The following is a 27,197-nucleotide window of genomic DNA, read 5'->3' on the forward strand; positions in this document are numbered from 1 at the left end:
CACCCTCACAGTTCCCCTTTCCTCCACCCCCTTTTTCCACCCCCTCGATTCGTTTCACCCCAGACTCGTTCGTTCAACCCCAACGTTCAAGAATATGCTGTAGATGCTTGCACATTATTGGCACAATACAAATTAATATTTTTTCAACAAAGAAAATTCTCAGTCCTTGTTATTTCATTCTATATAGTTATAATCAATGTAAATCATAAGCAGTAATTTTTATAAAACGTTCTTTAAAATGACGTTATATAATATTATTAATATAAAATTAATCATTTAATCGTCATTAAATATCTTCATATTAATATTAATAAATCTAGAAATTAAATTTAGTATAAAAATTAGCTTAAAAATTATAGAATACTTATTAAACTATCTTAATAAATCGAAATATTGATGTAAAATGCTGTTAAAATTTTATGTCAATAAGTAAATATTGTAATAATATATCTTGTAAATGTAGAATTTTAATTGAAGTAATTATAAAAATCTGTAAGAAGTATATATCGTTAAGAAAAATGAAAATTCAAAACGTGAAAAGAAAAACTAGATTTAATAAATATATATGTATTATTATATTATGTATTATTTAATACATATTAATTTCTTATGTTGAAAAAATATTTATATTATAAAAATGTTCAAATATTTATAAAATATAATATTTCATTTGTAAAATGAGTTATAAAATTTAGTTATAATGAGTTATAAAATTATCGTTAATTTTGCTTAATTTTACTTATATCATATGGTTTATCTAAATTAAAAAAAAATTTATCTAAATATAAAAAAATAAAATAATTATATTAAATAAAATTTATTGTAACTTGAAATTTTCTTCTAACGTATCATAAAGTATTATTTTTAGTATTTATTTTACATAAGAATAAAATAGACAGTTATAAAATATATTTTAATTATTATATTATTTAAATTTTTTTATCTGTTCAGATGGCGCTATATATGTAGTTGTCTGCATTTCGCTTTCAACGTTGACAATTATGGAGAAAAAAGTTAGGTTATATTAGGTTAGTTTTTTTTTAGTTATTCATTTAAAATATATAAATTTGGTATTAATTTTCTAATGTAACATGATATGAAACGGACGCGAATGCAGAACGGAGACATAGAAACCATGTCCTATTTACGTGATTGGAGGCAAGCATTACGTGCACCTCATGTTTACAGAGTTGCTAATAGTACTTTTCGCATTCAGAGTCAATATTTAGCTTTAATTTTCTTATTATTGTCTGTTCCTTTATTCTTACTTGGATTTCCTTTATTGCGCGGAGTTGTACATCCTTCGTCAACGAATCATTTTTTAACACAATGCAAATATTATAAATATAATAAGACATACCCTTTATCTGCTCCAATCAAGACATCTAAGGGTATTACTTATCGTATAGCAATAGTAAGTGATCTTGATCATGATTCCAAAAGTTCAGATAAAAAAGATACATGGCACAGTATTATGAAAACTGGAAGTCTTTTTTGGAATCCTAGCACAAATTTTCTTTCCATTGTTTGGGATGACAGAAACCAAATGTTAACATCGTCTTTAACTATGAAAGGACGTGGTATGGAATTGTCTGAACTAGTTATCTTTGATGGACATTTATTGTCTTTTGATGATCGTACAGGAGTTATATATTTTATTGAAGGAGAAGAAGTTTATCCTTGGGTTATTTTAATGGATGGTAATGGTAAAAGTTCAAAAGGTAAAATTTATTATATTTATTAATTTTGCTATTATCAATAATTGTAAAATTTTATTGTTTTTGAATAAAAATAATAAATAATTTTAGGATTTAAATGCGAATGGGCAACTGTTAAAGATGAACATCTATATGTTGGCAGTATGGGTAAAGAATGGACTACTGCTTCTGGAGAATTTCAACATAATAATCCTCTTTGGATAAAAATAATATCTCCACGTGGTGAAATATATTCTTTAAATTGGATTTCAAATTATAAACGATTAAGACAAGCAATTGATATTGAATATCCAGGTATATAATTATATGTTTTATATAAATCTCTTACATATATATTTAAATTTTAATTATCATTAATATATTTTATGTTTATTAGGTTACATGATTCATGAATCAGGAGCTTGGAGCGATATTCACAAAAGCTGGTTTTTTTTACCAAGAAGATGTTCTCACGATCAATATAATGAAACTAAAGATGAAACAATGAGTTGTAATATATTATTGACTGCAGATGAAAATTTTGTAGATATTAAGGTTTTTATTTACTTATATTTACAAATATAATATTATTTATTGTATTTATTTATTTTACATACAGTTAAATTGAAAAATGTAAAAATAAATATTGTTTTATTTCTAGGTTACTAAAATTGGTAATTTAGTTCCAATTAGAGGTTTTTCAAGTTTCAAATTTTTACCTGGTTCACAAGATTCAATTATTATTGCTCTTAAAACTGAGGAATATCAAGGACAAACTGCTACATACATTATGGCATTTACACTTGATGGAAATGTAATAATGCCGGAAGCTAAAATAATGGACAAAAAATTTGAAGGTTTAGAATTTATATGACATTCCACTTAAAGATATTATTATTAAATTTTGGAAATGTAAATAAATGTACAGGTTTTATAGTTCCATATTATTATTGATCACAAAGTAAAGAGACTATGTAAATTATTTTATATAGTTTTTTTCAAATGATAGTATTGTCCTTCTTGAACATACTTTTATTTAAAAAAAAAACAGCATATTTAAATACATTTAAGTATATATATATGCATAGATATATGTCTACATATATACATATATGTATATATCTAATAGATATATTTAAATGTATTGCTTTATATATATCACTTACGTGAAGATTGTAAATATAGTGTACATACAAATATTTATGGAAATGATATTTATTTATTATAGAATGATTATTTATTATAGAAATATGAAAAAATATTAATTGAATCGAATATTACATAGAAATTATGAAAAAGGAGTTTCATGATTTCTTTTATATATCAATCATTATTATTTATAGTAGATAGTAGACAATATTCAAATTTATTTTGTACATTCCTGTTTATGTCCTTATCATTCCTTAAAATTCAAATTTAAAATTACTTAATGAAATTTTTACCTAATATCATAATGCTTCTTCAGGGTCGTAATATACGTAGACTAAAATCAATAATATCTATACATGAAAATGCGAAGTGGTGGTAGCAGCATTGCGATACGTCGAGACTTTAGTCAACTCGTGGCATCGTAGATAGAAAGCTCCGTTTAGTAGTATGTCATATTCCAATTTTTTTTTTCGAATATATATATAAATATTTTTTTAATTTTATTTATTTAAAATAGTGGTAACATATAATTTTCAACAATTATCATTAAAATCTGAAAAAATATTAATGTATATCTTATTCAAATTATTTATGAAAAATTTATTTTATATTTAAAATCTTATTAAAAGTATTTATTTAAAAAAACAAAAATTCATAATTAAAAAAATAAAGATATATAAAGAGAAAAAGAAATATATATAAATCATAAGAAAAAATAAATATTGCAAAAATATTTGATATTACAACTAAATATTCTAAATATTCATATACAATTATTACAGAAATTTATTTATATATAAAAAATTATTTTTACGTAATAATTATAATTAGTGCAATTTCTCCAAATATATAAATATATTAAAATATGTAATTAATATTCATCAAAAATGATTAAATTTTGATAAAAATAGAACTTATTAATACATCGTGCATTGTCAAACAGTTTCAATTTTTCAAGAAGATATTTTATGTGAATATGAAGATTTCCAATTTTATCATTTCTTTTGTGTCGTGCATTTCAATGGAAAAGATAGGCATGTTTCGTGAAGGAGTATTTTGCATTCTTGTCCATTATAATACAATATTTGTACCGCGCATCATAATGCTGTGACGCAAATTGTATGCATTAACGTTGCTTTTATCACTGAATTATTCTGACATCAAGACTGTTATTGAATTATGTGATTGAAAATAATAATATGTGTTACTGTTTAACGATCGTTGAAATATTACTTGTATGTTATATACATGTGATTTTCACGTCGTAGATATTATAATTAAATATTGAAACGAATTTTTAAAGTAGACACGAATCAGAAAAATTACGATCAGTTGAAAGAACCATGGCTAAAAAGTCTCAAGAAATGAAAGAATGGAATATCGCTAGAATGGGAATTTCTTTGCTTTTAAATAATAAAACGGAGGAAGCAGAAACTTTATTTACCAAACATCCACATAGTTTCCACATAAAAGCAGGTCGCTGCTTTGTTTTGTTCATGGTATGTGAATAAAATTATTCTATTTTAGTAAAAATTAATAAGAAAAATTGTTTGTGATAATTTTATTTAAATAAAATTATTTATTACTTGCATTTAAAAGTAAGGTATACATATATTAATTTATTTTAACAATATTTTATTAAGTTATTTTGAAAATACATAAAATTTTATTATTGACATAAAAATATTTTGAATGTTGTATCACATGACATCATACATGTTTTTATTGACCATAAATTTATTTGAAGAAACATCTTAATAATAACTTACAATGTATTAATTGTGGAAATAGATAAAAATAATAATTGAATAAATTTTTAGAATGCATTGATGACCTTTGAAAACGATAAGCTTCAACAAGCTATATCATTGCTGAAGGATATGGAAAGAGAATGTGCAAGTGATATAGGATGGTTGAAATCTATGAAAAGCAAAGTTTTTAAAGCGGAAGAGACTGATGTAATTATTATTTTTTAAATTTAAAGTTATTTAAATACAGCAGATGTGTATGCGTTAATGAAAATTTTAAATTTTAAATATATAAAAATATCAAAAGTAAAAAATTCGTTAATATTTAGCAAGTGAAGCAAAATGAAGCAAATCTCTATTTTTCTTTTTAATATTTCAAAAATTTTTAATAATATCTTTAAAAATGTGAGTTTGCATAAATATCTGCGATGCAAATATTATTTTATATACTAAATAATAAATTTTTTATACATAATTTTAATTTAATTATTAAATTATTTAATTATTAAATTAAAATTAATAATTAAAGAAAATATATAAAATTATAAAGAAATTTTATATGTATCAATATGTTCACTGAGCACGAATCTAAGATGACGCATATTTTTATGATATACTCATGATATTGACTCAGATGTAGAACAATGTAAACATTTTTATAGGTTATCATGCAAATATACATAAATACATAGTTTTGCAAATGAATTTTATATATGAAACATTAATTGTTTCAAAACATAAATAATAAAAATAATATAAACGACAAAACTAAGCAGCAGTGAACGTATTAAATCAAAGTAAAAGGAATCGTAAACGGAGTTATCGAGAAAATTTTGATAGGAAAATAAATATTTTAGAAGGACTATGTAAATAAATTGGAAAGGCAAATTGTTCTGGCAGACTCGCAAGTCTGTTCGGCGATATTAACATTACTACAACAAGAACTTACTGGTTATGTACGTGGTGGTTGGATGTTACGTAAAGCTTGGCGAGTTTATCAACATGCACACTCGCAAATCTTACAACTATACCACCGCACCTTTGGTTCTAATCCATCCGGTACGTATTGAACTATTCAATTTTTTCTATATTTATATTAGTATATTAGGTTGATCATAAGTTCTTTAAATTAAATAGAAATGAAAATAATATTATCAAGTATATACTTTCATTCAAAATTACAATTATTTTTATAAAATTTTTTTTTTTTTTTAGATATTTGTTATTGTCTATATTATATATTATAATATTCTACTATTGAAAATTATTCGAAAAGAATATAATCTTAGAAATAAGACTTTTTTTTTTAGTAAATTTTTATATCGAAATATTTTTCTTGATCTGTGATGAAACATGAAATTATATAATTTTATTATATAATTATATATCAGTAAATAAAAAAAATCATTAAAAATTAATATGATTTATATATAATAAGTATATCTTTTTTTATTAGTATTGATAAAATCTTTAAATTTAAAATAATGACTATTTCTATTTATTTTGTAATACTTTGGTACTGTACTGTTTTTCAAATTATTAAATGGTATATTGGAATTTATTAATAGTTTTATGTCAGTTTTTAAAATAAAAGAAAATTCTGAAAAAATTGATTGTAGACTTTCAAATATTTAGTTTAAAGTTGCAAAATTAAATATTATAATATATGTTATCTAGTTTATACTAAAATATATTATATTTTAATATTAAAATTATTTTTACATGTATATAATAATAATTATAAATATATTTACAATTATTATTTATTTCTAGAATTATAAATAAATTTAGGGTAAATTTTGGAATAAAAAACGATCCTTATTATTTTTTTTATCTAACTGTATAATATTAAAAATATCTTTATATATATATCTTTATATTACATATGCAGAGTATCAAAAAAAAATTTCAGACTTAATAATAATAAAGGTCTCATATTTTTTAATAAAAGAATATTATTATATAAGTTAAACCTTAATAAAGAATTTATAATAAGAGAAACAAAAAAATGTCCAATGAATAGGTCTTGTAATATTACTAATATTAATTAGTATTAACAAAAATCATTTTATATAAATGAAATACAAATTTTCGATGTTCATTTAATAGTATCATTTAGTATTAGATATAGTTAGAAAATGTTATTCTTTGGCATGTTTGCTTATTATTCAAATATAAAAATATATAAATATGCATTTTGTGTATTGTCTTATCAGTAGTTTTGATTTTGTTTATGAAATAATCTTTAATAATAAGTATTAGTTAATATTAATAATATGATAATAATTGTGCTGAAAATCTTGAATCTCTCTGTTTATATTCAATACAAATATATTGCGAAAAAAATTATATTCATATCTATGATAATGATAAAAATTGATTTTATGTCGAAAAGATTTTTTGCAGAACTTATGTTGAATATTTTTTGTTCTTAATGAATACTATAAATCTTTAAAATCTTTAATTTTTTTTAACCCTTCATAATATAATAAAAAAACATATATATAAAATTACTCAAAATATTAATCTTGATATATATTATAAGATATTATAAGATCATATATATTAATATATTATAAGATCATTGAAATTATTATTTTATATTACAGTAAATAATTTGAATGGAATAAATCCAAATAATTCGAATAAGCAATTTTTTGAATACCATTGGAAAATGTTAAGAAAATTTAAATTTGTCAATATATATTGTCATAAAACAACTTTTAAATATAGGAAAATTTTTATTAAATTAAGAAATCGATAACATATCTTATAAAAAATAAATTAATCATTTTTGGACATCAGATTTCGCATTAAAAAATATAAACATTATTATATATATCAATTTAATAATATTAACATATTCATCCCATTTTCGGATAAATAGTTGAATAATCAAACTTTAAATAATTGAATTTTATTATATAATAATAAATGTATTAAAATAATTGCCAAATATTTATTTACAAATAAATTAATTTAATAATAATATGAAAATATGATATTAGAAAAAATAAAATTAATTTAATATAAAAAAAGTATTCGTAATTTTTTTCGATTTTCGTAATTTTCGTTTTTAATAGGATTCGACACAAGATGCAATACTCCTTCCTGTAATGGTTCTTCTTACTCACTGCAAAGTCCACATAGCCCAGGTTCCTCAGAATGGTCTATACCATCTTCCAATGGTTCAACAAACAACTTGACACCGATCTCATCCCCTTCAGGTCTGCGAAGCTCACTATCAATGTTCTTCTCGCTCACTGGCATCACGTCCGAACAACAGACACCGTAATTGTTGTTTCTTCTTACAAACATTTCGCGATTCTTAAACTCTCGTCTTTCTCTTTTTACCTCTACACGATGTAAAATAACATGAATTTTTTTTTTTATTTTCATTGACAAGTAAATACCAGTTACATTAGGATCACTCTTTTAAAACAAATGGATATTTTTTTATATTTAAATGATATTTAATCCTTTCAGCAGTATAATCATTCATTATAACATATTTTATATTTGTATAACATATACTTCATTTGTATAAAGTATATAAAATATTAATTTATTCGTGGCACATCTTTGAAAATTGATTCTAGAAGCCAAAACAAATACAAAAGTTCGTATATAAAAATATCGAAATTTATTTATAAGCAATTTAAATTTACATAGATGAACTGAGGTGAGAACAATGATGATGATAGTATAACTGAGATAGAATTTCATACAATTTCACACATTTAGACAGATACATAGATCATTTCATTTTCTGTGTGTTTCATTTTCTTTAATTGATTATATTTTAATTTATTATAAAAAACGTTAATTGATAGTAATTTGTTTAAATTTTGATTTATAGAATCTCTAAAGATTTTACAAATTATTGTTATTCTATATATAAAAAATATTTTGAATATTTTATTATTTTTTAATATTATTATTTTTTCAAAATGTTAAATTTTAATATTTTTTTTTATCAATTTTATAAAGAAAAATGATACATTAGTGATTAGAAAATTCTATTGTTCTTTTTTATTTGTACATTTATTATATAATTTTGAAAATTTTTATAAAAATTTTTACACATATATATTTTAAGTATCGAAAGTTATAAAAACATACTGTAATAAGTAATTCAAAGTTGTTTTTGAAAATTTATTTGATATTTATAGTAGATTATCATATATAATATTTCATATGGAATAATATATTTTGAAATATATAAAAAAATGTATATATCTTTTTTCTTAGGAGATTGATAATTTATTTATTTATATATTTTTTGAAAAGAAAAGAATTAGACTATAGAAACTCAATAACGAGTTATCATATTTTATATAATATTATATTTTAATAAAGATCTTATGATGAAGTAAAAAATTGCTAAATAAATCACAAAAAAAATCATAAGAAAGATCATAAAAGGAAATAGATTATGATAACAATTAATATTATATGTATTAAGAATTTATTTAAATAATTTAATTAAATATTTTTGAATTTTACTATAATTTTAATTATAATTTCTTTCTTTTTAAAAATAATTTATATTTTACTTTTTTCTTATATTATTTTATTATACATTTATTTTATGATATTAATAACTTTTATCGTTTATAATATAATTTAAAATTAATAAAGCAACGATATGATCATCAATCAAATATATAAATATTCTTAAAATTTATTGAAAAAAAAAACTTCGTCACTACTGAAAGGATGTACGATTATTAATACACTAAAAGCTAATATGTGTGTAGTTTATGCATAAGTATTAATTATTTAAAATAATTATTTCTTTTTAAAATATTGTATTATTTGTATTAATAACATATATTAATTATTAATTAATAATATATATATGTATTTATTTATTGAAAATTGACAGAAGTGGAAAAGTAACATATTTTGCAGCTTCGTTGAACCTAACGAGGTCTCCCGATTGATGTCTGCAGTTAGTTTCGGTTATGGAATTTATCAGCTGTGTGTCAGTTTATTGCCACCTTCTCTTTTAAAAGTGATCCACTTTTTGGGCTTCGAAGGTGATAGAGAAGCGGGACTCACTGCACTGATGTATGCTCGACTTAGTGAGGATATGCGAGCTCCTCTTGCCTCGTAAGTTTCTTTGATTATTATTCTTCACAAAAGAAAATATTAGATGTTAAATAATAATAATAATAATAATAATAATAATAATAATAATAATAATAATAATAATAAAATTCGTATAATCAATGAATTTTCAAATTCAATTTTCTCAAAAATTAATTTTTAAATGAAAAAAATTTAATATCTGTATAATTTTTTTTTTACTTACATTCACATATAAAATTATCGATAATTCATTCATATCTAATCGAAAATTAATCAATATTATTTGTACTTAAAAATTTTTTGTTTTTTATTCTTGTTTTTATATTTGATATAAAACAAAATTAATTGATATATAATTTATTATAATAATTATTTGCTATTTGAAAAAATTTTCAATATATCACCTTATCAATATATTTTAAAAATAATGCATCACAAATACATGAAAATCTTAAAAATATATTTCTATTTTTTTTTTAAATATTTTTATTTTTCTTATTTGTATTTTTAATATTTTTTTTTCTTTATACTACAACAATATAGTAAATACATAAAAATAAAATTATAATTGATAATATGTTTCTTACATATATCTTTAAAAAATTTATTATTTTGAAACAATATATTTGTTTTATTAAGACTACTATAATTTTTTTATTTTAATTGCTAAATAAAATTTTAAAGTATCGTAATATTATTAAAAAATTTTAAAATAATATTAATTTATTGTAATTATGACATTCTTCCTAAAAATAAAATAAAATTAAATAAAAAAAAATATGTTTCATAATTTCAAGTGAAGAATTTTTAATTTTAATAATTTTTCACACAATAACGTCATTGCAGTTTATAGACTGACCTACTTTAAACACTGCTAGTATAATTATGCATATGCTGCAATTTATCGAACAAAAGATTACGAAATATTACGAAGTACCAAATAAAAAAAAATACCGAAAAAAAGCACAATTACTTTAATCTAAAATATTATCAGTTGACAAGTTACAATTTCAAATTTATTTATAAATATGTTTCCAAATATCGATATTTTCAAAAATATATATATAGATTATAAATTTAATTTCAGATGATCAAATAAAATTTCAATCTTTTGTCATATCTCATATATTTAAGAATGATATTTTAAATGATATTTTAAAATTACATTTTTTTATTTTTTTTTTCTTAAAAATCAATTATTACGTATTGTGATTACGATTAATTGTTAAATGTAAATTATAATTATTCAAATTTACTCAAATAATATTAAATATTAAATTTAAAAAAAAATTGTTGAATTTAAGATATATCTTTGTTTTCTAACGTTATTTTACAAAATAATATCAAAATATATATAACAAATTTATGATACATTTAATTATAATTTTGTTAATTTTTTTAGTTTATTATTTTAATTTTATAATATTTTTATTTTAATATTAAAAATAAATTTTTATATAGATTGATATACAAAAGTTTAAGATATGAAATTTGTTTTAAATTCTTTTTTATTATGTATATATGTATAAGAAAAATATACATAAGAAAAGAAATAAAAAAAAATTAATAGTCACAGTAATCTTAAAATCCAATATTTGCGAAGCGACTGACTATTTTAGCGTAATTAATTTTCTTTTATTTTCTTCAAAATTATTAAGATAATGAACATTAAGATAATAAATTAAAATTTCTAATTATTTTTTGTACTGCTTATGTGACATAAAATGACAAAACAAAATTTAATTCAAATATAATGAGAATATTGATATATAATTATAAAACTTTTTTTCATTTTTTTTTAATCATATATATAATTATATTTTTAAGATCATTAAAATCCAACTGAATATTATGTATAATATAATTTTTTTGTTTTTTATGTTATTATTAATAGTCATTTTTGGTGGTCGATTTTAAAGATCAAAACAAACAAAAATTGCTATAAAAATGTCAATTGTTATTATATTAAATTATATTAAGTTTTAATGAAAGAGATTTACGTCAAATAAAATAATATGAAATTAGAGTGAGACAGTTCCATTATATCATTGTTTAGTAATTGCTTATAAATAAATTTCAATCAATATTTTTGCTCACTTTTATATTTATTTTGATTTTTAGAATTAAATTTCTAGACATACAAATATATTAGTATTTATATATAATATCTAATTGTATAAATATTATGCAATTATATTTTAACAATCTTTTTTATTATATTATATTTATTATAGTACAAATAGAAGAATAAATATATTACATCATACTTCAAACATAAATTTATTATATTTTTCGTTATATATTTTACGTTATACACAAATCTTGTTTCTATCTTTATTTCTTACATAGAGAAAACATCCAATTCACATGCAGTTTTGACATTATTAAATTTAGAATCTCGATTTGTTCTATTTAATTTAAAAAAAATAATATTCAATAATATCTAATATCTTTCCTTTAATCTGAATATATAATAGATAATTAAGCGGAGAAATTTATAAAAATTCATTTTCAAAATTATAATAAAAATATTTTTTACCAATTTTATTGTTATGAAAATTAATCAATCGTTTAATAAATAATAATATTGCAATATTATTATTTTATTCTTTTGTTCCAGTTTATCTCTACTTTGGTATCACACAATTGCACGACCATTTTTTGCTCTTGATGGAAGTAATCTTCGTGCCGGTGTAAACGACGCCAAACAATTAATCACAGAATGCCATCCAGAGTTTAATAATTCTGCTCTTTTTCTCTTTTTCGCTGGTCGAATAGAGAGGCTTGAAGTAAGAATGTATTTGTAATTAGTTAAATATATTTTTTTTATACATAATTTAAAATTTGAATTACTATCACTCGAACAAAATTTTTTATTTAAATTTTGGAAATTTACTGGATTACTAAAACCAAAAATTATATAAATTCCTTCAACAATTTTTATATTTATAATATTCGAATTTTAGAACATTTTAAAAACCATTTCCGTGAAAATGATCATTATTTTCAAATATAAAAAATTCTCTAAATTTGGATTAAAAATTTTGTTTGTGATATTATAATATAATATCCAGAATTTGATATTATTTGATGTTATTATTAATAGATTTATGATGTTACAGTATAACATAGCAATGAAAATTATATCTAGAGATAAATCTAATTGTAAATATAATATACAAAACAAATTGAATTTGTTTAGAATTACGTTTCCAATAATCAAAAAATTGATAATATAATCATGATTTCGAATAATTATCTTTTTTTTTCCAATCTATTTATCAAGTAATATCAATAATAAATAAATACAGATATAAATAATAACATCAAATTAGTCTAATTTTAAAAATATACTTTCTTTATATGAATTAATCATATATCGCCACAAAAAAGTTATAATTTCTAAACTTCTATTCATAGATTCTTTTAATTAATGTTTTTTATTAATACTCTACATCCCCTGATCGACATTATTATATATATTAAACTGTTTATAAAATTATAGAATAAAATTATAAAATTATGGTTATAATTAAATTTATATCAAGTTAATTTATATTGCAGTCAAATGTAAATGGTGCTCTTCAAGCATACGCAAAAGCCGTTGAAGCTTCGAGTCAAAGAGAGATTAAATTATTGTGCCTACACGAGGTTGCTTGGTGTCATCTGATTCGTTTAAATTATGAAAAAGCTTACAAATCTTTGACACAATTGCGACAGCAGTCTCGATGGTCTGTGAGCTTCTACGCTTATTTAGCAATCGGTAAGATATATTTGTTTTTCCTCTATTATAATAATATCATTTTTATTTCGATTATTTCTTTGTATTTTTTCTTCGTATTTTATATGTTTTCTTAGTTTGTTGTGGAGCGATTGGTAAATTTGATATTGTGGCCTCATCTTATCGAAAGATTCTTCACTGCGACAATCGAATGAGTAAAGAAACACAATTGGGTTTATTCGTTTTACGTCGAATACCTAAACTCCTAGATCAAGAGACTGGACAACCTTATACAGTTTTGTACTACAGACTGCTTGTTTATGAATTATTATATTTATGGAATGCCATGCCGTCCTGTTCTGTTGATTCGTTACAAGGAATACTTTTAGGTAATAAATATTGATCTTCTGAAAATATTTAATTTTAATTAAACTTTTCAAAAAAAAACTCGACTTTAATTTTCAAATACAAAATGAAAAATATGTATAATTATAATATTAAATTTCTATTATGTTTTGTGAATATTTTTTTATATTATATTTAATTTCTATTATACCACTGGCAGAAAATATTTAAATATTCTTTAAAATTTATATTTTTTATATTCTTAAATTTAAATTTTATTATTATCGATATTTAATGATTGTCTTTATAATAATTGATTTTAATGAAATTTTCAACATGTTTAACATAAATATATAAAATAAAGTCCTTTATTGTTTTTTTTTCGCAAATTTTAATCGATTCCATATTTTCCAAAAAATTCTTTAATTGTTCTTAATTTTTAATTATGTCATATAGTAAATTTATTTCTTTCACAAAAACTCAAGTTGTTTCATCCAATTTTATAAATAACTTTATAAAAAAATATTATTCTATTTTAGAAAATAATCGAATTTTTTTTCTTTCAATGAAATATCAACTGCAAATTTTCAATAATTTCAAAAAAAGAATAACATTAAAAAATTTAATTGTAAAATTCGATTATTTTTTAATAAAATTGTTCAAAGATCCTAATTTAAGAAAATGTATTTTTGAAAATATTTGAAAAAAAAATATAAACAAAATATTCTCTTTCATTTTTTTTTCAAAACTATTTAAATTATATTTTCAGCATTTTTCATATCATTGAAGACAAGTAATATATTTTATAATTGTTTGTATAAATATTTTTTAAATAAATCACAAATTAAATTCAAAATATTATTAAATTAATTTGAAAATTAAATTTAGAATCATAGAATATTATAATTTATAAAAAATTATAGAATTATAAAATATGAAATGTTAAATTAATAAATTAAATTGTAAATTAAACATACAATCTTGTCTACTTTTCAACATAGTTATACTTTGTATAATTAAATATAATTTAATTATAATTAATAATATCTTATTAAATATATTTTCTTATATTAGAATGCAAAAGTAATTATTCGGATGAACCAATGGCTGGATTAGCTAATTTAATCGAAGGAGCAGCTTATTCCTATCTTGGTGATATCCAAGCATCGATTGAAAGTTATAGAAATTGTCTGAAACGTCGTAATCCGCTTAATGATGCATATGATCAACATGTTAGCGCATTTGCACTTTACGAACTTGGTACTGCACTTTGCAGTATTAATGTAAGTATTGAAAATAAATATTGAAATATATACTTAAACAAATTACAACTTACAAAATTCTGTAATTAATTGCTTCTAAAATTATAATTTTTTCTTTCATGAAATAATATTGAAAATAAATGCAATAAATAACGTAATGTTAGAAAAAAAATTAAAAAACATTATATATACTGATTACTTGTTAAAATTAAGATAAATATTATTAGTAAATGGGAATAAATAAATTTGTGTTATAGAAAAATAATTGCAATAGAAAAAGATTTACAAACAATTAAATATTTACATGTTTTTTTACTTACTGAAGTATTTCGTATTTTAATTCAAGAATTAGAAGCTATTAAATATTAAAAATTTATAAAAAATTAATTTTCTTTGTAAATTTTATACTAATTATTTATGCTATATTATATATTTAATGTTTCAGAATACTGAAGAAGGAAAAATGTTTCTTTTAAGAGCTCAAAATCAATATAGAGATTACGATTTTGAGAGTCGGCTCAATGTTCGAATACACACTAGTCTGAAAAATGTTAACTGACGAAAAATAAAAATCGAGCAATTGCGTCTTCATTTACTACAGAATTTACCTGTGCAATCTAAAATACGATAGTGATTAAATACCATATGCTCAATACATTAATATCCTGCAAACATTTTATTTATACGATTTAATTTTTTGAGCGGTGAGTTTCTTTGAATATTTATAATTTTGAATACTAAATTTTTTCAATAAAATATTTTCAATAAAATTAAAATAAAATAAAACAATATTATATCTTTCTTTTCATTTATTTTTCTTTATTAAAAATTGTAATAAATTAATAATATTCTATTGAAATACCAATTCATTCATATTCGCAATTTTAATTAAGATAAAATGAAATTCTGAATTATGTTTATTTTATAATTATATTATAAAATATTAAATATTAAATATTTAATAATAAATTATAAAATATAATATTGTTAATACTGTTATTATTATTGTAAATAATATTACAAATTAAATTAAAGTATATACTATATTAACTAAATTTTTCTTTAATTTTTTAATTCAAGGAAATAAAATTATATTTTTCATTTCTTTTCTTGATAGTGATATATTCATAGATATTGAAAAAACTAATGTATAATTATTAGATATATTAATTCATTGTATTTTTTTAAATATTTTTATAAAATTCTATTTAAAACTAATCAAAATTGAACTAATCAATTAAAACTAATCAATTGATGATTTTTTTAATAATATGAATCGATTATTACATTGAAATCAATAAATAGATGTTCTAAATTATGTTCAATATTTATATTTATAATATAATAAATATAAATTGAGAGAAAGAAAAAGAAAGAAATATAAATTTTCACTTTTTGAATTTATTTTTATCGCTCAAAAAATTAAATTGAAATACAAATTTCCAATATTTTTACGAATTACAATAAATTCGTATCAAGAATGTTCGCTCATTCTATGTAAACTTAAAATTCACAATAGTACCAATTGCATTTAATTGTATAAATATAAAAAGTTATATTCTAGTTATACATAATGTACATAAATGTATCCATGCTATTTGTATACATGTATATTGCAGTACAATATGTATATGTAAAGGGTAAGGGATTTTCTTTCCCTTGAAGCAATAATTATACGTACAGAAGCATTAGAATTATATTAATAAAAATGCTGTTAAATTAGTTCTAAAAAATAAACAATTAGAAATTGTATATGTAATATCTGCTAACAAATGAAATAATAGAAGTTTTCTTTATTTCAATTATCTTTATGTAATAAAGATTAATTCCAATTATTCCAATTATTCATTTGAATACATTAAATTATTATTTAGATATATTAGAAAAGAATAATACAAAATTAAAAAATTATTGAAAAAAAGTCATTTATACTAATTTTCGAAATCGCATTATTAGATTTAACACCATCTTTTTTAGTTTTCAAATTTTCAAATTTTTCAATTGAAAAATATTTATTGCAATCATTAAGAAATAGAATGTAATAAGTTTCAATTATTCAATTTGAAGAGAAAAAATAAAAATGTTTAAAAAATATTAAAATAAAATATTATTGAAAATATCTCATTTAATTTCACTAATAAAAAAAAAGGTTCAATAAATTTAATTATATTATATATATATTACATATATTATTCATAATATAAGTATAAGTATAAAACTTATACTTTTACTAAACATCAAAAAAGAAATAGCTAGTTTTATAATCCAAGTTGTTATTAATAAAATGCGTTATAACTACGACAAAAAATGAATATTCTATATCTTTTTCCTTACCCTTCATATATACAAATATACATATACATACATCACATAAATAGGATAGAAATTAAAAATATGCTTTTGTTATTTAACATTAGAGTTAATTATTACATATTTGAAGTATATAACTTTATGGAATTTCTATATCATTTTTCTGTTATTGTTTCTTATTGGACGTTATTATTCGTTAGAAATATATTATTGCTAATATAAATTAATATTCGTTTTGACAAAAGAATAAATTCGAAGAAATTTGTCGATATTAGATAAAATATTTTATTATAATTTTATTTATGTTATTAATAGGTAATGTATATAAAATATGTATTAAAATGATGTATATAAAGTTGTATAATTGTAATATATGTACAATTTTTTTATTAGGTATCTTATATTTTTTTGAAAGAAACTTTCATAAGCTTTCATATTCTATTCATTTAGCGAATTAATGTAGTATAGATTAATATGAATCATATACATATGATCCTTTACAAATCATATATTAAATCAATAATACTTTTCTACAAAATTAAAAAATTAGCAATTAGTAAAAAAATAAAAATATATTCTATATTCTTACTCTTTTTTTTATTTTCTTTTTATAATTAGTTATATAATTTGTTAATATAACATATATATATATTAATATATATATATATATATAGTTTTACATATTTATAATATATTTATTTTAATATAATTTTAAATTTTATTGTATAATTTTTTTAAATAAAAAATTATTTGAATACTTTTCTTAAATAATTGTGAATTTATTTTAATTAATTATATATATACTTCTTTGTAATAATTTTACAAAAAAATTTGATACTTATAATAACTTTCATATTTATATTTAATATTATATATTTATATATATTCATTATATTCAATGTATGTATTATATTATATGTTTGTAAACACTTATTACTCACGAGATTTATAAACAGTTTATTCAGAGAAATTCCTAGAAAATTCATAAAAATCTTTTTTTGTTATTATTGTTTGCAGACCTCTTAATTAAATTTAAACAAACAATGATGTTATCTGAGAAGACTATCGTATTTGAGAGTTTAGTCGACTTATAATTGTATATTTTTGATAGACTTCAGCCTGGCTGAAGTGGAGCTCAATCCCAAGGATGATATATTCCAGGCACAGTTGACTCAACGGCAACTAACATCATTTTAGTTTGAAGAATTTTCCTCTAATTTGGGATTATCGCGATTTAAGCAATGACCGCAATATTATTGGTTATTATCATGCTCCACCGAAAAACTGAAAATCTCTTTAATTAGAACCAGAAAAGGAGATTTTCTGAGGGCATGAGTGTTACTTGTAATTAGAAATTCAGAATGAACACGTTGTTCTCTAACTATTGGACATAATTACCTATCATTACTTGTAAAAAAAATCTCATTATAAACACGTCGTGACCGTCTGACCGTCGAACACGACAATTACATTACTTTTGTTCTAACACCACATCGTGTTTTAACCGTCGGATAAGATTACTTGCTGTGACTTGTGAGATACAGTTTACTTTATGAAATATACTTCTTATATCTGTCGAAGAACATTCTACAAGCATCCAGCTATTAGCTTACATTCACCAAATTCATCACAATACTATTGTTGCGAGCGCAAACAATATATATACATAATATTATATTATTATTTTTTAGTATCTCAGGGAAAAAATAAAATTTCTCAGGAAATATTTTAAAAATGAATAATGAAAATATATGTATATAAATATATATGTATATATTAAATCTTTTAAATTTTATATAAAATATTTCCATCTAAATATAATATAAAATTTTGTAATTTTTACATGTATAGATAAAAATATTAATTTATAAAAATAATAATTCTATTAAAAATAATTTTAATTTCATACTATTCTAAATAATTTCCAAGTAACATGATTTCATTAATTTAAAAAAATAATTTAAATTAATTAATTATTAACGAAAAACGAATTATGAAATCGAGTTATAAATTATTATAACATCTATTTGTTTCCCTTTTTGTACTTACATTTTTAAAAAATGCTGCAATTCAAATTAGTTACAACAAAAACTTGTAAATTAAAAAATAAATATACATTTCTAACATAAAATGTAATTACTTTATATTAATTTAAAAAAAAATAAATATATCAAATAAGAAAAAATAAAATAATTAAAAATCGTCATCCATAATCAATTTCATTAAAAAATTTCATTCATTCTTCTTTTTTTTAAAATTTTTTTTTAAATATTTTATTACAAAATTCTATTTTTTAAATAACAGTGATATCTAAGATTCCACTCGTCAATCATCAATCTGAAATACAATACAAAATTTATTAAACGGAATTTGGCCATTAGAGAAATCGTAAGAAACTTTGACAAAATTATACGAATTGTAGTGTCTGTTCAGGTCCATCAAAAAATCAAATCCAAGATTATGAGTACGATCCGATGAGCGTTCGAAACACATACTGCTGTGTAAATGGAGGAACCTGTCCAGCTATTATATTGAATTCCTCTCGATCTCCTTGGTACTATAAATTCATCAAACCATTTGTATTTTGCATTATTACATCGTTGTTAGGTACGTCACTTTATGGTTAACTTGTTAAAAAATTTTGTAATTAATCTGTATCTGAATAATTGTTAAAGAAATTGTCATTATATATAATTATTGTTCTGCTAATTTCAATTAATAAATAACTTTATGCAATTTCTTGTTACTACTTTATATGTTTTAAAGTATATTGAAAAGATGTTAAAAGAATATTTTTTGAAAAAAATTTTATAATCTTTTTATTATGATTTTTTATATTATTATTATTATTATTACTATTGTTGTTGTTATTGTTGTTGTTGTTGTTGTTGTTGTTATTATGTAGATTTAAATTAAAATTAAAATTCCAATTACGAATTTATGTTAATATATTAATATGTTTCGTGATATGAAATCAAGTGACTTATTAGATTGATCTATATTTTATTAATGACATTAGTTTTACATAAACGATATCTATATCTTATTACATAGCGTATTTTATATATTATTACATATTACATAAATAATAATAGAAATAAAAATAAAGCGAAATATACAATATTTTATCATACATAATTTTTAAATTCGAAATTTTTTAATGATCCAAACTTCTTAATCTTTTATGTTTTAAATAAAATATCCTACATATATCTTTTTTATATGATTATATCACAATTTTAGATAATAATATTAGAAATTTTATATTCAATATTCATCATTTTCGCTATGTAATAAGTTATTATTAATAACTTTGTTCACGATTCAAGATATTTGATTAACATGATTATCAAAAAATTAATAGATGATTCTTCAAATGAAAATAAGACAAAAGTCAAGAATAAAAAAATTTCTTTTTCAGCTTTACCTTTTAGTTATTGATTTAATTGAGTTAATTAGTTATTAATATTTAGGAATTGACGAAAATAAATTTGAATGCAACTAAATCTTCCTATATAAACAATATAGGATAATTTTAAAAACAGCACAATATAGGATAATTTTAAAAACAGCACAATAATTTTCAAATCATAATCTTCAATATCTTCTGTTCTACGATTATTACTATCTCTATATCATTAATTTCGAAATTTAATTTAAATTTAAAGATCATTACACTCTCTTATAAACTGCTCTCCTTTATTCATGATAATAAAAGAAACAATAAAAAAGGAAATATGATTTTTCGTTATATCTTTAATTATCAAAGAACTATTAAAGAACGAAATTAAAAAATACAATTCTTTTATTCTTAATTTTCTTAAAAAATTTTTAAGTATTTAATTGAAGATTCTATTTACATATACAATTATTTAAAGAGTTAAATTTTGCTTCACAAAAGAACGTATTAACAACAATTTTATGTTTATAAGAGAATTTCGAAAAAATAAAAAAAAAACGAAAATTCCAATAAAAATTCCCTTAAACGTTTCAGCAATGTCCGTGTCTCATTTGTGCGACAAATATTCAGCTAGTGCCACATTCAAGATAATCAGATCCGATTTGGTGAATCTACGAATGCATTTGAATACTCTTTCGGTAATTACTGTACCGTTATCTTGTTCGGTCATTAAATGACATTAATGCGCAATTTTAAACGATGTTCGCTTAGATGGAAGTAAAGAACGTAATGGAGACACGAGACGATTTAAAGAGTAAGTTGAAAGAGGTTGGATACGTGATACCAAAAATGTCTGAGGCCATTCTCTATTTAAGAAACGAAGTATCCGAGGGTAAAAAAGATATGATGTATCAGTTACAACGCGAACATATTGTTTTGTAATAATTATAAGAATTTGTTTATTTGAAATAGGGATGGAGTTGCACACGAAAGCGTTGCTAAAGGCTATGTCTCCAGAGGCGGTTCGAGAATTGGTGAAGAACGAACTGCAGACGTATGATGCTGACAAAACCGGAAGAACGGATTATGCGCTTGCAAATTCAGGTTTTATATAGAAAAAAATATGTTTTTTTTTATTTTAGAATATTTTTACTATGTATCTTTGAGAATTTAATTTGATGTATGGTAAAAATAAACATTTTTTTTATTAATTAATTTCATTTATTTTTATTTCATTTTTTATTCATTTCTATTTTCGAATACATTTAAAATATTTTAATAATATTATTAAAATATTATTTAATATTAATTTAATATTTAATATTTAATATTAAATAAATAATAATTTAATATTATTTTTTATTAATAAAAATTTTTTTCACAAATAAAACAAGTAACAATAAAAAAAAAGGAATATTTAAAAGCTAATTACTTTTTACACAATAAAAAGTTTGCCAAAAGATTTTTCGCGAGAAACATAGTAAATGAAATATCACAAAAAATATGATTATAAATAAACAAATCTGAAATTGATTTTAAATAATGAATTGTTTCAAGAAATAAAGACATTAAATTTAATTAATTATTTTTTAGTAATATAAATATATTTTATGATATAAATTTCAACTAATGAATTTATTGTGAACAGAAAAATCATCAAAGCGAGCATTATAAATTTGAAAAATTATTTTCATTCATCAATTAAAAAAGATAAATATTTTAGATTTTTTTATATATTAATTTTATATATTAATATTTAAAATTTATTTTAAGAATTAATTAATTAATAATTTAATAATACGCAAAATAAATAAAAATAAATAAGAATATAGTAATCAGTGTAAATATTCTATTTCATTGCGAATGCAAAAAAATGAAAATAGAAAATTAATTTTCATTAAATCATTGAAATTAATATTATTTTGAAACAGATTATTATTTTTTATTATATATCTATAATAATTATAACTTTGCTTAATTTATATCATTCATTTATTTAATCATTATATGAGACTATATTATTGTTTCATTATTTTTTATTGCCTTATTTTATTATTAGTAGTTATATTATTAGTTATATTTTATTAATATCTAATTGTGTAATATTTAAGTTAAATTTTATTATTACTATACTTGTAATTTTAAATGTTCACAAAAAATTTTCGAACTTATTTCTTGCGAATTATTATTTTTTTTATTTATTCAATGTTATTATTACAAAATAAATCTTTTATTTATTAAACATGATTTATAAAATTAATTTATTCAATTTACTAAGACATAATTATATGAAATATTGGAATTAATTTCATATTTAATTTAAAATATGATTTATATTTTTACTTATTTATATTTTTATTATATTTTTTTTTAATTTGGTTTAAAATATTAGTTAAAATCATATGTTATTTAAAAGTAATAAAATAATAAGTAAATGTTTAACATAATATTTATTTAATGCAATATTTAGATTATATTATAGATTATATTATATATATAATAAGATTATATTATAAATTTTATATATATTTTTATATTATAAATTTAATAAAAAATCCTTGAAATTATATTAGGTGGTGCAATTCTCTCGACGAGGGACACAGAAACATATTCAGCTGGTGCACCGGTATTAAAACTTTTTGGAATACCGATTTGTCAGCAACAAAATATACCTCAGGCTATAATTCAAGTTATTAAATATTATTAATATTATCATTATCATTATTAGATTATTAATGTTAAATAATTAATATAAACTAATATAAATTAATTCTAAATATCAAAGTATAAAATTATATATATATATATATATATCTGTGTGTGTGTGTGTGTGTATCAAAATATAACATAAAATTAAGTTATAAGCATAAGTTGAAATTTGCATTAGATGAAGTAACACGAATGATGATTTGAAATAGAGATGATTTCTCTATTTTATTGTTTTTGTTTTGTTCCACTTGCAAATTTTTAACAATTTTGAAATTATTTTTAACTTATTAAATAAATCTCAATATTTTTATATATCAATTTTTATATTTTTTTTTTAAAATCATCTCTGTAAAAACATTCATATATATTAACATATACTAAATATATTAACACCTTAAAAATTTTTGGAAATTTGCATAATAAATTAATTTTATACAAATATATATATAATATTCAATTTCAATTATTTTATTATATATATATTTAAAATTTGATTTTATGATTTTATTTAAAGAAATTTATAATAATAATATAACATATATTATATTAAATGTTCTAATATAACTCAATAATATAATATTTATTATATTAAATTCTATAAATTTTATAAATGAGACTTAAATAAAAATCATATATAAATTATTCTTTATATAAAAAAAATATAAAGAATGATTTAATAGATTTCTAATTTAAATTCTTACATATAAATGTTTATAAAAAATATTTAATATTTTAAAAATAATTTAAATTAAAAGAAATTTGTTAACCATGGGAGAATATTTAGTTGAATCTAAATGAAATAAGAAGAGTTTCGATTATTACTTCATTCTAAACATTTCAATTATTTTTCTTTATATATTTATATAGACTGGTGTCCTCCCGGGTGAATGTTGGGCATTTAAAGGCAGTAGAGGTGATGTCGTCATACAATTACTCGGTTTTGTACACATATCTGGAGTAAGTCTGGAACATATTCCACAATCGATTTCTCCAACAGGAGAAACGAGTACCGCCCCAAAAGAATTTTCTATTTGGGTAAATTTTATATATATATTTATTTCTACTATTTTTAAAAAATTTTTCATTATTATTTAGTATTACTATATTTTTTTATTTATTAAACCTATAATCTGTAATTTTAAACTTTTTTTAGAAATGAAATATAATCTTTCAGTTTATTATTAAAAAAATTGAAATAATATATTGCAAGTAATTGATTATAATAAAATTAAAATAACTAAAATTAATAATTAAAAAAATTTCAATAAAACTTAGAAATTTTTAATAATACAAATTTATAATATTTATACAATAATTTTATATTAATAGATATAATGAATAATGATATAATTCATAAAATTAATAAATTAATTTTTAAAGAATAATTTAAATCTCTATTCATTATAAATTTATGAAAATTTATGAAAATATTTTCAAAATAAAATAAAATAAAATAATTAGTAAAATTTGTTATTTTTATTATTAGATAGTATGTTTTGTATTTTTAGGGCTTAAAGAACATAGATGATACAAACCCTTTCTTATTTGGTGAATTCATGTATGATAATACTGGTCCTCCTGTACAATATTTTGAAGTTGAGGTAAAATAATATTTTTTGAATTTTTTAATATAATATCATTATATTATAAAAAAATATATCATTATTTATAGTATTATTATAATTTATAGCATACATCGAAGATTGCATATGAAATAATTGAATTAAAAGTTCATTCCAATAGTGGTAACAATGAATACACCTGCATCTACAGAATAAGAATTCACGGTACCTTAAGCAAAGATAGTGGATAATTTTCTCTTAAATAATTATTTAATAATTATGTATGCAAAAGTAGAAATTTTTGCATACATTTCGCGATCAAAGGGACAGGATAGTTGAGAATTATAAGATTGACTTTGTCAACTTAGTGTAATTAATATTATAATATTGATTTAAATAAGATTTTTCGTATGTAAGATATTATATACTTTATTATATAGTAAATAAAGAAATATAATTCTCAGATTGTTATTTTTTTTAATATCAATTTGTTATAAATTTATAATTAATTTAAATAAAATAGTTTAAACAATTTAAAGAATATAATTAAAGAATAATTAAAAGAAAATAATAGTAAAAATAATTATAATTCCAATATAACAAACATGCATATATTTTTTTTAATTATACAAATTATTTAATAGTTACACATAATTGTTCTCTTATTTCTTCTTTTTTAATATTGTTACGAACAATGACAGATAATTTTATAATTCAGTCATCTATACGTAACTGTAAACTGAGAAAAAGATCTTATTTTCTGTCATCAGTATTCGCAAAATACTAACAATAAAAACGAACAACTATTCTTCATTGAAGAATGAAAACAATTTAAATCTAATGTATGGGCAATTTAAATCTAATTTTCTTACATTTGAAAATAATAAACTATATAATTATATAATAATCAACTAAATAAAGATATTGCATTCTAGAATAAATCATATGATTGAAATTAATTATAACATTAATGTCAGAAGCAAGATAGAAAAAGATGCGAAATTCTGGAATTGAAGACATCTTGGCAGAATCGAATGAAATATTTAAGAGATATTTATGGAATTACAGGATTGCTTTTTATAATTTGTGGAAAATTGCTAGGATAATTATTAGGAAAGAAAGAGTAATCAAGGTAAAACGAAGTTGTTGATTTGACTGCTCGTAAATTCTCTCTCAAAAAAAAATTGTTTTTATAATTTATCTATACAATATAAAAAATTTTAAGAATTATTAAATAATCTTTTAAATAAGATGATATTTAAAAATAAAGTAAAAATTGATATTTAAAACCAAATTTTATTAAATACATATCAATTTTTTCAAACAAATGCTTTAATTTTCAAACATTTTATCTCATAATTAATACAAAAAATTAATAAATGAAAATAAAAGACGAAAATTTCTATTTTATTACAGATAAAAAATTGTTTTGTGTTATAAATTAAGAATGCAACGTATTACAAATTAAATAAATCTAAATTTTAATTAGCAAAATATATCTTTAAAAATTTAAATTTTTCAAAATAATTTAAATAATTTTGATAATAATTGAAGATGAATAATAAAAAAAATAAAAATTGAGATGAACAATACAAAATTATAAAATAATTTAAATTATTAGAATCATTATTTCTTCACATTTGAATACGATAAATTATTAACTACTTTTAAATATTGAATCTTAATGCTGTTGGTACAGATTTAATTGAAATTGATTTTGAATTTAATTTTGATATCATACATATATCGTACGCATTACAACATACATTTCAATATTATCTAAAGAATATTAAAATTAATAGAATATTGAAACAATGATTATATAAATAACAGATATTATTTGAATAAATAAATAATTATTTAATCATTTAATTTAAATATTATGTAATTAAAATAATTTTGTACTTTATTCGATATCTTATATTTAAATAAATGTTTTCTAAAATAATATTTGAAATATTTTCCGATTTATTATATCAACATTATAAAGATATACAACACAAGTATATAATAGTGAGAATATTATTCAAATAAATTAACTTAAGTGAGAAATAGAAAATTGGAGATCATTCGATCTTAATATAAAATGAAGTTATTTCTTATATTATTTCTGGAATGAAAAAAATAAAATAGTTGATATAGTTCATTATTTGAAAGTGTTATCTTTTAAAATAAAAGACAATATAAGATAATATAATAT

The 27,197-nt window shown here is 19.7% G+C and overlaps 2 protein-coding genes across 5 annotated transcripts; both read left to right on the forward strand.

Annotated features, from left to right (window-relative positions):
* Nucleotides 1-819: 819 nt before the first annotated feature.
* On the forward strand, nucleotides 820-2,679 carry LOC100870717 (soluble calcium-activated nucleotidase 1). The gene is made up of 4 exons (XM_003698081.4): nucleotides 820-1,721; nucleotides 1,809-2,012; nucleotides 2,095-2,252; nucleotides 2,359-2,679. Exons 1-4 carry the CDS (start codon nucleotides 1,097-1,099, stop codon nucleotides 2,569-2,571), a joined length of 1,200 nt encoding a protein of 399 aa, XP_003698129.1. The 5' UTR covers nucleotides 820-1,096; the 3' UTR covers nucleotides 2,572-2,679.
* On the forward strand, nucleotides 2,425-25,288 carry LOC100870594 (tetratricopeptide repeat protein 39C). 4 transcript variants are annotated; one of them, XM_012492941.3, is made up of 16 exons: nucleotides 4,051-4,345; nucleotides 4,667-4,804; nucleotides 5,452-5,653; nucleotides 7,678-7,885; nucleotides 9,509-9,709; nucleotides 12,309-12,477; nucleotides 13,253-13,451; nucleotides 13,547-13,798; nucleotides 19,760-19,933; nucleotides 21,321-21,424; nucleotides 21,498-21,618; nucleotides 21,699-21,830; nucleotides 23,300-23,415; nucleotides 24,303-24,470; nucleotides 24,944-25,036; nucleotides 25,126-25,288. In XM_012492941.3, exons 1-16 carry the CDS (start codon nucleotides 4,190-4,192, stop codon nucleotides 25,246-25,248), a joined length of 2,556 nt encoding a protein of 851 aa, XP_012348395.1. In that variant the 5' UTR covers nucleotides 4,051-4,189; the 3' UTR covers nucleotides 25,249-25,288. The 4 variants fall into 4 exon arrangements, with proteins under 4 accessions (XP_086768549.1, XP_086768550.1, XP_012348395.1 ...); XM_086912423.1 differs by lacking the exons at nucleotides 19,760-19,933; nucleotides 21,321-21,424; nucleotides 21,498-21,618; ... (3 more) ...; nucleotides 24,944-25,036; nucleotides 25,126-25,288 and adding exons at nucleotides 2,425-2,554; nucleotides 14,829-15,037; nucleotides 15,462-15,590 and having other exon boundaries at nucleotides 4,153-4,345; XM_086912424.1 differs by lacking the exons at nucleotides 19,760-19,933; nucleotides 21,321-21,424; nucleotides 21,498-21,618; ... (3 more) ...; nucleotides 24,944-25,036; nucleotides 25,126-25,288 and adding exons at nucleotides 3,243-3,291; nucleotides 14,829-15,037; nucleotides 15,462-15,590 and having other exon boundaries at nucleotides 4,153-4,345.
* The last annotated feature ends 1,909 nt before the right edge of the window (nucleotides 25,289-27,197 follow it).

The sequence above is a fragment of the Apis florea genome, unplaced genomic scaffold, assembly GCF_048593485.1.
Source record: "Apis florea isolate Af1SG1 unplaced genomic scaffold, ASM4859348v1 contig_3391_pilon, whole genome shotgun sequence".
NCBI classification, from domain to species: Eukaryota; Metazoa; Arthropoda; class Insecta; order Hymenoptera; family Apidae; genus Apis; species Apis florea.